The sequence below is a fragment of the Oncorhynchus mykiss genome, chromosome 19 (genome assembly GCF_057628025.1).
Source record: "Oncorhynchus mykiss isolate SJ-2025 chromosome 19, ASM5762802v1, whole genome shotgun sequence".
In the NCBI taxonomy this organism is placed as follows: domain Eukaryota; kingdom Metazoa; phylum Chordata; class Actinopteri; order Salmoniformes; family Salmonidae; genus Oncorhynchus; species Oncorhynchus mykiss.
The window spans coordinates 23,622,554-23,635,967 of NC_143040.1; the positions used below are offsets into that span (position 1 = coordinate 23,622,554).

The following is a 13,414-nucleotide window of genomic DNA, read 5'->3' on the forward strand; positions in this document are numbered from 1 at the left end:
AAAAATTATCCAACCCTTTCCAAGCCAAACCTTCATTCCATAACTGCTAGACCGCTACACACAGCCTACATAGTTGTCACCTAACGTCATAGTCAACATAGCTAGCTACTATAATTTATGCGTTATTAAACCAGCTACGTTACAGCGTACAGCAAGCAGTTTAGCAGTTACACAGGCGGGTCCGGGTGGCAATACATTTATGAAACTAAAAGCTTACCATGACTCAGAAGAGTTCCAGTGATAGCCTAGCTAACATAGTATCCCTTGCTGTTTGAGTCGGGTGTTTGAGTAGGCTAAACTAGCTAGCTAGCTGCATTCGCTAGCTAGCTAGATAAGTGAAAGTGAAAAAAAATACAACTAAATATAACTAGCTCTCTCTCTCTTACTTCTCCCTCATTTTTTAAGAAATTAATTTGCTCAAAATTGTTCAGAGGGGCCTCCGGAGTGGCGCAATGGTCTAAGGCACTGTATCGCAGTTCGAGCCCATGCTCCAGTTCGACTCCAGCCTCTGTCGCAGCCGGCCGCAACCTCGAGGCGCATGGGGTGGCGCACAATTGGCCCAGCATCGTCTGGGTTAGTGGAGGGTTTGGCCGGCAGGGATGTCCTTGTCCCATCGCGCTCTAGCAACTACGGTGGCAGGCGGGGTGCATGCACGCGGACATGGTCCCCAGGTGTACGGTGTTTCCTCGACACATTGGTGTGGCTGGCTTCCGTTTTAAGCGGGCATGATGTCAAGAAGCAGTGCGGCTTGTTTGGGTCGTGTTTCGGAGGACGCCTCTCCCGAGTCCGTAAGACAAAACTGTAACTACCAATTGGATCCCATGAAATTGGGGAGAAAAAAGGTTAAAATGATTTAAATAAATAATAACTGTTCAGAGGAGGACGGAAACTAGCTGTCCTCCGGCTACACCATGGTGCTACCCAAGAGAGTGCTGTTGAGGCTACTCTAGACCTTCATTGCAAAACAGTGTGTTTTAATCAATTATTTGGTGATATGTGAATATATTTAGTATAGTTATCTAAAAAAGGAGAATTGTTTCACTATTTGTATTTTTATGAAGTTCACTGAGGAAGGTCCTCTCCCTTCCCCCTCTGAGGAGCCTCCACTGATCAAAACACACCCCGAAGACAACTCTCGTTGCCTTCAGTCATGGCTGCTAGCATTGCGCATTGATGAAAAACAAGGCAAAATCAGGAAGTGCAGTCGCCCTTTTTGACTAAATCAATCAAGACCTGGGCTCAGATCCACAAAAAGCCTCAGAATAGGAGTACTGATCTAGGATCTTTCCATATAATGTTATTCATCATGATCTAAAAGGGAAAACTGATCCTAGATCAACACTCGTAATCTGAGAGGCTTAAATTTGTATTATTTTTATTTCACCTTTATTTAGTTGAGAACAAGTTCTCATTTACAACTGAGACCTGGCCAAGATAAAGCAATGCAGTGCAACAAAAACAACAACACAGAGTTACACATGGAATAAACAAAATTACAGCCAATAACACAATATCAAAAAAAAAATAGAAATATGTTTATACAGTGTGTGCAAATGCAGTAAGATTATGGAGGTAAGGCAATAAATAGGCCATAGTGGCAAAATAATTACAATTTAGCAATAACACTGGAGTGATAGATGTGCAGATGATGATGTGCAAGTAGAGATACTGGGGTGAAAAAATAAATAACAATTTGGGGAATGAGGTAGTTGGGTGGGCTATTTACAAATGGGCTGTGTACAGGTGCAGTGATCGGTAAGCTGCTCTGACAGCTGATGCTTAAAGTTAGTGAGGGAGAAATAAGTCTCCAGCTTCAGTGATTTTTGCAATTAGTTCCAGTCATTGGCAGCAGAGAAGTGGAAGGAAAGGCAGCCAAAGGAGGAATTGGCTTTGGGGATGACCAGTGAAATATACCTTCTGGAGCATGTGCTACGGGTGGGTGTTGCTATGGTGACCAGTGAGCTGAGATAAGGCGGGGCTTTATCTAGCAAAGACTTATAGATGACCTGGAGCCAGTGGGTTTGGCGACGAATATTAAGCGAGGGCCAGCCAACGAGAGCATACAGGTCGCAGTGGTGGGTAGTATATGGGGCTTTGGTGACAAAACAGATGGCACTGTGATAGACTACATCCAATTTGCTGAGTAGAGTGTTGGAGACTATTTTGCAAATGACATCGCCAAAGTCAAGGATCGGTAGGATAGTCAGTTTTACGAGGGTATGTTTAGCAGCATGAGTAAAGGAGGCTTTGTTGCGAAATAGGAAGCCGATTCTAGAAATAATCTTGGATTGGAGATGCTTAATGTGAGTCTGGAAGGAGAGTTTAAGGTCTAACCAGACACCTAGCTATTTGTAGTTGTCCACATATTCTACGTCAGAACCGTCCAGAGTAGTGATACTAGTCAATCGGGCGGGTGAGGGCAGCAATCGGTTGAAGAGTATGAATTTAATTTTACTAGCATTTAAGAGCAGTTGGAGGCCACGGAAGGAGTGTTGTATGGCATTGAAGCTCGTCTGGAGGTTTGTTAACACAGTGTCCAAAGAAGGACCAGAAGTATTCACAATGGTGTCGTCTGCGTAGAGGTGGATCAGAGAATCACCAGCAGTAAGAGAGACATCATTTATATATACAGAGAAAAGAGTCGGCCCGAGAATTGAACCCTGTGGCACCCCCATAATACCATTCAGACAGTAGTTCAGTGGGCTCACCTCAGTAAAACTGTGTGTGGTCCTGTGCTGCTCAGCTAGTTCCTCTGTGGGTTCAAGAGGAGGTGAAGTCTGGTTGTCCTCCATGACCATGTTCCCCTCAGAGTTCCCCAGACCCTCCTCACACCCCTCCTCCTTGACCAGCAGCACCTTTGGAGCCTCGTCCTCCTGGAAGAGACAGATGATACAGATTATTGAGTCCTACACTGTAGTTACAGGATTACTGAATTGTTGTTAAACCCATTATGGTGGACATAAATATGATGTTGTGGGTAAAAATACGTACAAAAGTCATCATCAGTAAAACCGGGAGAGGGTGCTGCAATTGTTTTCGCCAAAGTGGGGGTGGGGGTCCTGGACAAATATCAAATCCTTCCACTAATACAGAACTATTAAAGGACCAGTGCACTACTTTTGTTAACAAATATATTGTGTACAGTAGGTGTTTGTTAGTGTGGGGGTATATTTATTTATAGTTAAGTGTATATTGGTTATAAAGCGCTGCTGGGTATATGCAGAATAGGGTGAGATCAGATGTGAGGTATATTAAAGAGAGTGACAATATAAGTCTTAAAATGAAAAGTCATATTTTATGTTTATTAAACGTGAACAAGTTTTAAATACACCATATGAAAACCACACATACACGTCTCAACTAAAAATCTGAATAAACTTGATAAACTGCATTCATTTTCTCATTAAAAGTGTCTCTACAGAAAAAAATGTGGTAGTGGAATGAAAGTATGATGTTCACAAATGCCTATTTCATTATTGCCTACCTACACCAGTGGTTCTCAACTGGTTTTGCCTGGGGACCAACATTTTACAATGACAATTGAGTCGTGACCCAATATTATGGACTGTTGATGATTACATTCTGTAACGTTGTATTGCCACTTGTTTTCTTGGGCTGGCTTCACTTGCAAAATAGACTGTCTCAACAGGCTACTATTGTGGTATTAAAGAAAGTAATTAGACAGCCATATTAACTGAGAAAATATTTATTGTAAATTCAAGAGAATAAGCCATTTTAATTAGGAGACCAGTTCAGGAGTGGGGTGTAATACATTATCCGACTCAGAACATGACATAAAAACCAGTCCAATAATGTTAATGAACAGCAACACATACCAGTTTTTAAAATAGAAAAAAACAGCAATCATTAGGAATTCTTAATCATCAATTACCATGTGAATAGTTTCACAACCTTAAAGTTAGATTAAAGGTAGAGGTCGGCCGATTAATCGGAATGGCCGATTAATTAGGGCCGATTTCAACTTTTCATAACAATCGGAAATCTTTATTTTTGGGGACCGATTACATTTTTTTTTTTTAGACCTTTATTTAACTAGGCAAGTCAGTTAAGAACACATTCAAATTGGGTTAACTGCCTTGTTCAGGGGCAGAACGACAGATTTTCAGCTAGTCAGCTCAGGGGATCCAATCTTGCAACCTTTCAGTTAACTAGTCCAACGCAATAACGACCTGCCTCTCTCCCATTGCATTCCACAAGGAGACTGCCTGTACGCAAATGCAGTAAGCCAAAGTAAGTTGCTAGCTAGCATTAAACTTATCTTATAAAAAAGAATAAATCATAATCACTAGTTAACTACACATGGTTGATGATATTACTAGATATTATCTAGCGTGTCCTGCGTTGCATATAATCTGACTGAGCATACAAGTATCTGACTGAGCAGTGGTAGGCAGAAGCAGGCAAGTAAACATTCATTCAAACAGCACTTTCATGCGTTTTGTCAGCAGCTCTTCGTTGTGCGTCAAGCATTGCGCTGTTTATGACTTCAAACCTATCAACTCCCGAGATGAGGCTGGTGTAACCGAAGTGAAATGGCTAGCTAGTTAGCGCGCGCTAATAGCGTTTCAAACGTCACTTGCTCTGATCCTTCTAGTAGTTGTTCCCCTTGCTCTGCATGGGTAACGGTGCTTCGATGGTGGCTGTTGTCGTTGTGTTGCTGGTTCGAGCGAGAAGAGGAACGGAAGCTATACTGTTACACTGGCAATACTAAAGTGCCTATAAGAACATCCAATAGTCAAAGGTTAATGAAATAGTCAGGGACGGCCAGGTCTTGGTAGATTTGCAGTGGTCTGATACTCCTTCCATTTCAATATTATCGCTTGCACAGTGCTCCTTGGGATGTTTAAAGCTTGGGAAATATTTTTGTATCCAAATCCGGCTTTAAACTTCTTCACAACAGTATCTCGGACCTGCCTGGTGTGTTCCTTGTTCTTCATGATGCTCTCTGCGCTTTTAACGGACCTCTGAGACTATCACAGTGCAGGTGCATTTATACGGAGACTTGATTACACACAGGTGGATTGTATTTATCATCATTAGTCATTTAGGTCAACATTGGATCATTCAGAGATCCTCACTGAACTTCTGGAGAGAGTTTGCTGCACTGAAAATAAACGGGCTGAATAATTTTGCACGCCCAATTTTTCAGTTTTTGATTTGTTAAAAAAATTTGAAATATCCAATAAATGATTGTGTCCCACTTGTTGTTGACTCTTCACAAAAAATACAGTTTTATATCTTTATGTTTGAAGCCTGAAATGTGGCAAAAGGTCGCAAAGTTCAAGGGGGCCGAATACTTTCGCAAGGCACTGTATATGCCTTTTATCTCACACAATGTCTGGATGCAATATTTTACCCAGGAATATTCTACACTGAAAACTGTTACTCTCGTTATTCAAAATGCATCTGTAGATCTTTCTGCTGACAACATTGAAAATGTATCGTTGTCTAATGCAGGGTTTGATGTAAAAGTCAGAAGCTATCGAGAGGAATGGTTACTTTCTATGTTATAGTGGAGTGTTTTTTCTGCTGGTGTATCCTTAGTTAGTTACTCTCTGAATGGCCTTTCTCCCGTGTGGACCTTCAGGTGCATCTTCAGATGGTGCTGGTGGGAGAATCTCTTCTCACACTGGGGGCAGCTGTAGGGCTTCTCTCCTGTGTGGACCCTCTGGTGCCTCTTCAGGTCACCAGTCTGGGCGAAGCGCATGTGACACTGAGTACAGCTGAATGGTTTCACCCCTGTATGGACCCTTTGGTGCCTCTTTAGGCTGCTAGCATGGGCGAAGTGCATGTGACACTGGGTACAGCTGAAGGATTTCTCTCCTGTGTGGACCCTCTGGTGGATCTCCACCTTCTGGGAGCTGCTGAAGCCTTTGTTACAGAACATGCAGAGGAACCATTTTTCTTTATTATCACCTGATGTTGCTCCCCCTCCTCGAGCCTTGGCCCTTTGGTCCTTTGAGTTCAATAACTGATCGAAAAGGACACGGCTGTGTGAATTGGAAGGCTCCATCGACGTGGACAATGGGTCCCGATCCCTGAGCCTGTGTAAATGGGACTGGGTGGCGACATTTACATTTTTCTCTAAACTGTCCATGTAAACTAAGAAATCTCTGCCCTGTGAGTGTCCTTCTCCTAAGTGAGTCTCGTCTACATTCCATGTCAGAGGAGTGTCGTCCTCCACTTTCACAGTCACCTCATCTATGACCAGACCCTCCCCTTTCTTATCTAGGAACCCTTCAGAGTATACACTATTACTATACCGGTTCCAGTCCCCTCTAGACAGATCAGTCTGTGCCTCTAAACCCAAGGGCATGTTGCCAGGGTCCATCTCTGTAGCGTAAGAACAAAACGGATCATTGCCAGTCTCTAACACGTCACCTGAGTCCCGATGGGAATGAACCATCCTAGGGCTCGGGTTACCGTAAAGTAAATACTCTGAGCTGGAAGCAGGAGGACAGCGCAGATGCTCCAGCTCTAGTCTCTCTGGGGCTGATCTGTGGTCAGATCCTGTGTGTAAGAGCCTGCGTGTTACAGTTAAAGTCTTTGTGTCGGTCTCTGACTTGAGGACGGCGTTCGGCGTTCCACTGACCTCCGTGATGCAGCGTTGGGTCCTGGGCTGCGGCGCTGTGGCGATGTCCTCCGTGGCTACAGGGGACGCCACTCCCGCCGCTGCTCCAGTCTGGATGTCTCTGCTGTGTCGTGGGTCCTCCTCTCCTTCAATCCTCTTCTGCTTGACCAGAGACAATCCTCCAGGACCTGCAGTCTCTGCATCTGTAGACTGACACAAGACGAGAGGAGGTTATTATCGGTACATGAGATGAATTGGATAACAAAGTCTCACAAGCTCCCCTAAGGCAGATAAATAAGGATGTACATGTAAGCAAGTAAAAAGCTGAGGGAAGCCTTTCTGAAATAAACGGACCACATTAAATGTACAGTAAATTGTTTACGTTACACTATGACACTAACCTCTATCACAATAACATGCTGGGTTGAAGTTCCACTCTCCTCATCTACAGCTATGGGTTGGTCATCTCTCCATGTATTTTGTCCCGCTGGCTTCACAAAGCTCCTGTGGCCTCCAGTGAGATGTTCTTCACCTGAGAGAGTGATTGGGGGAAAGAGGGTGCTTAAGTTAAGTACCACTGTCAATGCTCAATGATATATTGTACACTATTGACACCGTCTACAATTGGCAAGGATGTAAGCAGGGCTGGACTACCACATCTGGGGATCTGGGGCACCTACAGTGGGCTCTGAAATTATTGACACCCTTGATAAAGATTAGCAAAATAAATAATTCAAATACTGAGCAAAATTGTATGCAAAAAACATTGGGGAAATTATATATTATACTAATACAATTGCTCAGAGAACAATATTTTGTTTTACACCCATTTTTAAATCCTTTCAATACCTTAACGGCACCGATACTTTTTCTAAAATGCTTTATGAGTTGGAGAACACATTGGGAGGAATCTTACACCATTCCTCCATACAGAATCCTTCCAGATCCTTGATATCCTTTGTCTGCGCTTATGGACTGCCAACTTCAATTCAAACCAAAGGTTTTCAATGGGTTTCAAATCCAGAGACTGAGATGGTGGATTTTGATGAGTGCTGGATGATCCACTTGCCGCCAAGTTTCCGCCTCCTGGCAGAGGCAACCGGATTTTGGACTAAAATCCTGGTACTGGGTCATGATGCCGTTGATATTAACAAGGGCCCCAGGACCATTGGAAGCAAAATAGCCCCATAACATTAAAGATCCAACACCATATTTTACAGTAGGTATGGGGTTGTTTTCTGCTCATTTCAACACCAAATCCACCACTTAACCAGCATGGCTACCACAGCATTCTGCAGCGATACGCCATCCCATCTGGTCTGCGCTTAGTGGGACTATCATTTGTTTTTCAACAGGACAAACAGGACAACACACCTCCAGGCTGTGTAAGGGCTATTTGACCAAGAAGGAGAGTGATGGAGTGCTGCATCAGATTGACCTGGCTTCCACAATCACCCGACTTCTACCCAATTGAGATGGTTTGGGATGAGTTGGACTGCAGAGTGAAGGAAAAGCAACCAACAAGTGCTCAGAATATGTGGGAACTCCTTCAAGACTGTTGGAAAAGCATTCCAGGTGAAGCTGGTTGAGAGAATGCCAAGAGTGTGCAAAGCTGTCATCAAGGCAAAGGGTGGCTACTTTTTTCGATACTACATGTTTCCATGTGTTATTTCATAGTTTTGATGTCTTCACTATTATTCTACAATGTAGAAAATAGTCAAAAATAAAGAAAAACCCTGGAATGAGTAGTGTGTCAAAACTTTTGACTGATACTGTATATCAAACAATTGGATCCAAAAATCTGAGCAGATGGGGCTGACATGCTTATAGCGTTGCTAGGAATGTATAAATATGTGCATAAATGTATAATATTGCACTGTTATTATTTCTATTAATATGATCTATTATTGTTATTTATAATTTTTTTATGACTTTCCATATTATTTGGTTAGTTCTCTTAAAGCACCCTCATAGATATGCAATAGACCTACCGGGCTTTGAATGCGTTAGTGAAGGGTGGCAGTACTGAATTGTTTTCATGGGACTGCCCATATTTCCCTCTGGCCTACGCCAATTGGTGGCCAAGGATTAGCCTTGGTGCGTCATGAGTCAGGGAGATGGTCTGATGGTCTTGGGCCTAGATATGGGGGAGGTTTTAGTGGGTGAAATATGAGGACAATTGGAGGTTTACAAAGTTGCAGCTACAGTATGCTTAACAGTGCAAATATTATGGTACAGCTATATGGACACTTAATCAACCTGGTGCTTTTGAATGGTAAGTTTACAAACAAACGTGGGTATCGTTATGGTAAGTGGAGAAATAAGTATAGCCAGTTACAATTGCAATGGCTGAGCAGATCATAAAAAAAGAAGATACATGTCTACCTGGCTAAAAGAGAAAGAATATTATATATATTGTTTACAGGAAACTCACTACAAATATAGATGAGACTGGGAGGGAGAAATATTTTCGTCATGGGCAAAGAAACTCAAAAGGGGTGTTTATACTAATTAATAAAAAATGTAATCCGATTGTTCACACTGGGCAAACAGATCTTCAGGAAAGATGGATTATTTTAAATATGCTACTGGACCAAAAACAGATATGGCTAATTAATGTATATGGGCCAAATAATGATGATCCACAGTTCATCGAATATATATATAATAATCTATTGAGCTCACAAGCAACAAATTCATCTATTATTATGGTGGGAGATTATAATACGGTTTTAAGTACGTCAATGTAAAGGAAATCACACTACAAACTATCACCCTCAAGCACTTAAGGAGATCACAAATATCATGGCTAAATTAGAACTAGTGGATATATGGAGGCTGAAAAACCCTGACTTTGTGAGATATACACGGTGGAGGTTTAATAAAGCTAGCCGTCTGGATTACTTCCGGGTCTTATTCATCCTGGCATCAAAAGTTTTAAAAAGTATTAAAAGGATCGATCGGACCACCATCTAATTGGCCTCCATATGACTCTTACAGAATTTCCACGTGGACGGGGATATTGGAAATGTAATCAAAGCCTATTGGAAGACAATTTATTCTTAATTAACTAAGAGAAAATAATTCATAATTGACTTTTTTTCTGCACAACAGAAGATCCCCTTATTGTATGGGTCACTTTTAAATGTACTTTTAGAGGCCATTCAATACAATACAAATCAAAAGCAGATTAGACTAATAAGGAAATAGTGGAAATAACAGCGCAGGTAGATGGTAATGGAAACTGTATTATAGAGGTACAAAATAGGTTAGAGGAAAAACGAAAAGAATGGGAGGTACTTATTCAAGAACGATCAAGAGTAATGTATTATAAAAAATAAAGCGAATTGGATGGAAAATTGTGAAAAATGTACAAACGTTTTATTGAATCTTCCACATAGAAATGCTACAAAAAAAAGAATTTACAGAAACTCATTACAAATGGAGTCATCCATGATTCACCAAATGATATTTTGAAAGAAGCAAAATATTTGAAACATATGTTTTATTTTCAGTCTCCTCCATTTCCACTGAATGATGTTAACTATAAGGATTTCTTTCCTAATAATAATGTAAAATTAACACATTTACAGAAAGACCTGTGCGAAGGCCAATGTACAAAGGAGGAACTGTTTAAGGCAATTCAATATTTTCAATCTGGAAAAACACCAGCGCTTGATGGTATACAAGTAGAGGTACATCAGACCTTTTTGATGTACTCTAAGATCCATTATTAGCGTGTTTTAATTCATCCTATAAAAATTGTAGACTTTCAGGTACTCAACAAGGTCTGATTTTATTACTACTAAAACAGGACCCAGGTGATAAGTATAAAGATCCAGTCCATTTAAAAAACCGGAGGCCTCTTACACGAAAATCTTGCCCAAATGCATTGCACAAAAAATATTTTACCAGATATTGTTCATCCTGATCAGACATGTTTTTTTACATGGGCGATATATTGGAGATAATATACGACAATTACTTGAAACAATTGAACATTATGAAACATCAAAGATATCAGGCCTGGTCTTCATAGCAAATTTTGAAAAGGCGTTTGATAAAGCACGAATAGAATTTATATATAAATGCCTGGATTACTTTATTTTGGTGAATCTCTTATACAATGGGTTAAAGTTATGTACAGCAACCCCAGATGTAAAATAGTAAATAATGGCTACTTCTCAAAAAGTATTGAGCTTTTAAGAGAAGTAAAACAAGACTGCCTGTTGTTTCCATATCTATATACTACAGTATCCCAGCAGCGCTTCCCTTCCCTCTTTTTTCTACACATTTACTCATGCTCATGTTGATTAAATTTAAGTTCAGGTTACATTTTGTAACATGCAACATCAAGAGTAATGCAGCATCTCCTGATAAATGAGTGAGTGAATGCATGTGTTTATGTACATAATGCATATACTTGAACGCAGACTCAGTGATATGACGTGACCGCACGCAGTAGTGTGAACCACCCTCCAAGATCCCACTTTTCATTACATTATCTACACCTACTGTTAGTGTCATGTTGGTTAATCTAATCTGCAAAGAACTTGTGCTTGCCATTTCATCCTGGGCACAGTGAGATACACAGATGCGCTACATACACTACCACTGCAAACACTCCAAGAGTGAAGAGAGCAGCTGTGTTTCTGGATTTTGCAATCTCCTTCTTCAAGTCCCCCTTTGGTCACTGGCTGCCTGTCGAGGGCAAGTGACGGGCAGAACCACCCATAGCACCCACCTCCTTTCTATCCCACATGTCAGAATAGAGAGATAGCAACAACAACAAAAATCTCCCATACTCTATTTCTGCAAACTCTGAGGATCTCCCTCTTCTCATATGATGTACTTTACTTCTCATTCATACCTTTGTTTTCTCAACTAAATGGGGTTTTATTGTTTATGTTTCGATGTTAGCCTATACCCATATATTTCAGTCTATAACTGCCACGTGGGTCTATTAGATCAAATAAACAAGTGCACGACACATCTGTTCCACAAAAATTTAAACCTTTTACATTTTTCAATCTTAATTACTGACAGGTTGGTTTTCACAAGTTGTTCATTTAATTAATCAATTAGGTTAATTCATTGTTGTAAATCCCTTTTTGGTATTTGTGAGTTCAACATTATTCAACTGTTTGTTATGTCCTGTATTATATTCAACCACAAGTGCACTACTGTAGTACTGAGCTATGACATGTGGTGGAGGAAGGGAGACAGGAAAAGAATAACAATAATAATATGACTAATGAAAGCATACTTTTAAGACAAGACAAGACGAGGGAAGTTCAAAATAAAAACATGCCAGCCAGATGAGCCAGTGTATGAACTGAATTGCACATGAATGAATTGACAATAGCTGCATAGGCGCTCACTTGGTGATCTGAAAGTTAATGTGCAGTTTCCACGTTTTTTGTTGTTGCTATTTTGAATCGTAGAAACTCGTTTTAGCAGCAAAATTGTCACGGGAAATCAGCTTTGTTTACATACCGGTTTTGGCTGTAATGATCTCCAACATGGGACGCATTAGTTCATCACACCATTGATACAGCAACGGACGCTAACAACTAATTGAATCCTATTGTGGCGCAGAGATGGACAAATTTTGGTAAGTGGACAGTATTTGTCATGACAGGCCATCAATCTTAAACGTTTTTTGGGGGGGTTGGGGGCGCCCAGGGCAGTTGCCAGTTCGGTAATCGGCCTTGGATGTAAGGTAATACTACTCATTACTTATTGATATACTATTTATTTATTATGTTCCATGCATCACATTCTTTTAATTGAGTGTGACAATAGGAAAAACAGTAAATCAAGAATCTGGTTAGAATTTTATATTGTGTCTTTGTGCAAAAATAATTTGCTCTTAAATTACCGTCCTGGTAAAATAAAAATTGCACGATAGCTAGCTACCTAACTAAGTATTCAGGGGAAGTATTGCATACTACTAACCAAAAACTGACCAAGACCCATATCTGGGTAACACATCTCAACACATGCGCATTTTGTAACAGGGCAACAGGTTCCGCAGCCTTGGCCATCTGCTAAATGTACCTCTTGTCATTCCTCTGTATCTGTCGAGGACCTTGACACTATTCGGACTGGCGAGAACGCGCTCTCGCGTTGTCCTCTCTGCGCGCTCCCGTGCCACCTTCAGTTCCAGTTGCTGTAGTTTCCTCCGCAATGTCCTATTTTCTTTCTGGCTTTGAGTAATTTCCAAACGAAACACTGCATAGTCGTCGTCTACGAGTTTACATATGTCTGCCACGGCTGAATTCGCTAACACCTCCATGATGGAGGCTATTTGAGTGTGAAAAACCATAACGTTACTGTTACAGTTAGCCATTGTTAGCAAACGTTAAACAGATAACATCTATCAACTAAATTCTGTCTCCAACGCGAATTAAACACTACCTGGAGTGAGAATATAATGCCGAGCAGTTAAATTAGACATATTTTGAGTTCCAGGGTAATAATAAATGTCTAAATAACAATAATAAAAACGCTAACGTGGAAACTGTTCTTAGGCACTGGTCACTTCCGTTTACACTGAAGAGAAATGATCTTATTGGTTGGCGTCATAGCCCAAAGGGTGTGGTTAAATTGAAAAAGCATGCGCTCCATTCTTTTAAATACGGTACTGCTTATTACATCAAAACTCCTATGATTGTTATCTTTCAAGCTGAGAGCAGAAAGAATAGAGTAGAAAATACTGACTTAATTCCATTTACATCACCTCAGTATTTGAATGTATTACGGATCCCCATTGGCAGCAGCTACTCTTCCTGGGGTCCGGCAAATTTAGGGCAATTATAC

General features: G+C 40.9%; 1 protein-coding gene across 4 annotated transcripts in view; it reads right to left on the minus strand.

Annotated features, from left to right (window-relative positions):
* The window catches only part of LOC110498520 (uncharacterized), a 28,756-nt gene extending 15,591 nt beyond the window's left edge, over positions 1-13,165 (minus strand). For all 4 annotated transcript variants that reach the window (XR_016488821.1, XR_016488822.1, XM_036953713.2 and 1 more), the window contains exons 1-4: positions 12,653-13,165; positions 6,994-7,124; positions 6,614-6,802; positions 2,709-2,873 (exon numbers count right to left, since the gene is read on the minus strand). Coding sequence is in view for 2 of the 4 variants with exons in the window: in XM_036953713.2 (XP_036809608.1) it covers positions 2,709-2,873; positions 6,614-6,802; positions 6,994-7,124; positions 12,653-12,944 (777 nt within the window). In the remaining 2 variants the exon portion in view is untranslated. The remainder of the gene's footprint in view (positions 1-2,708; positions 2,874-6,613; positions 6,803-6,993; positions 7,125-12,652) is intronic.
* Positions 13,166-13,414: the final 249 nt, after the last annotated feature.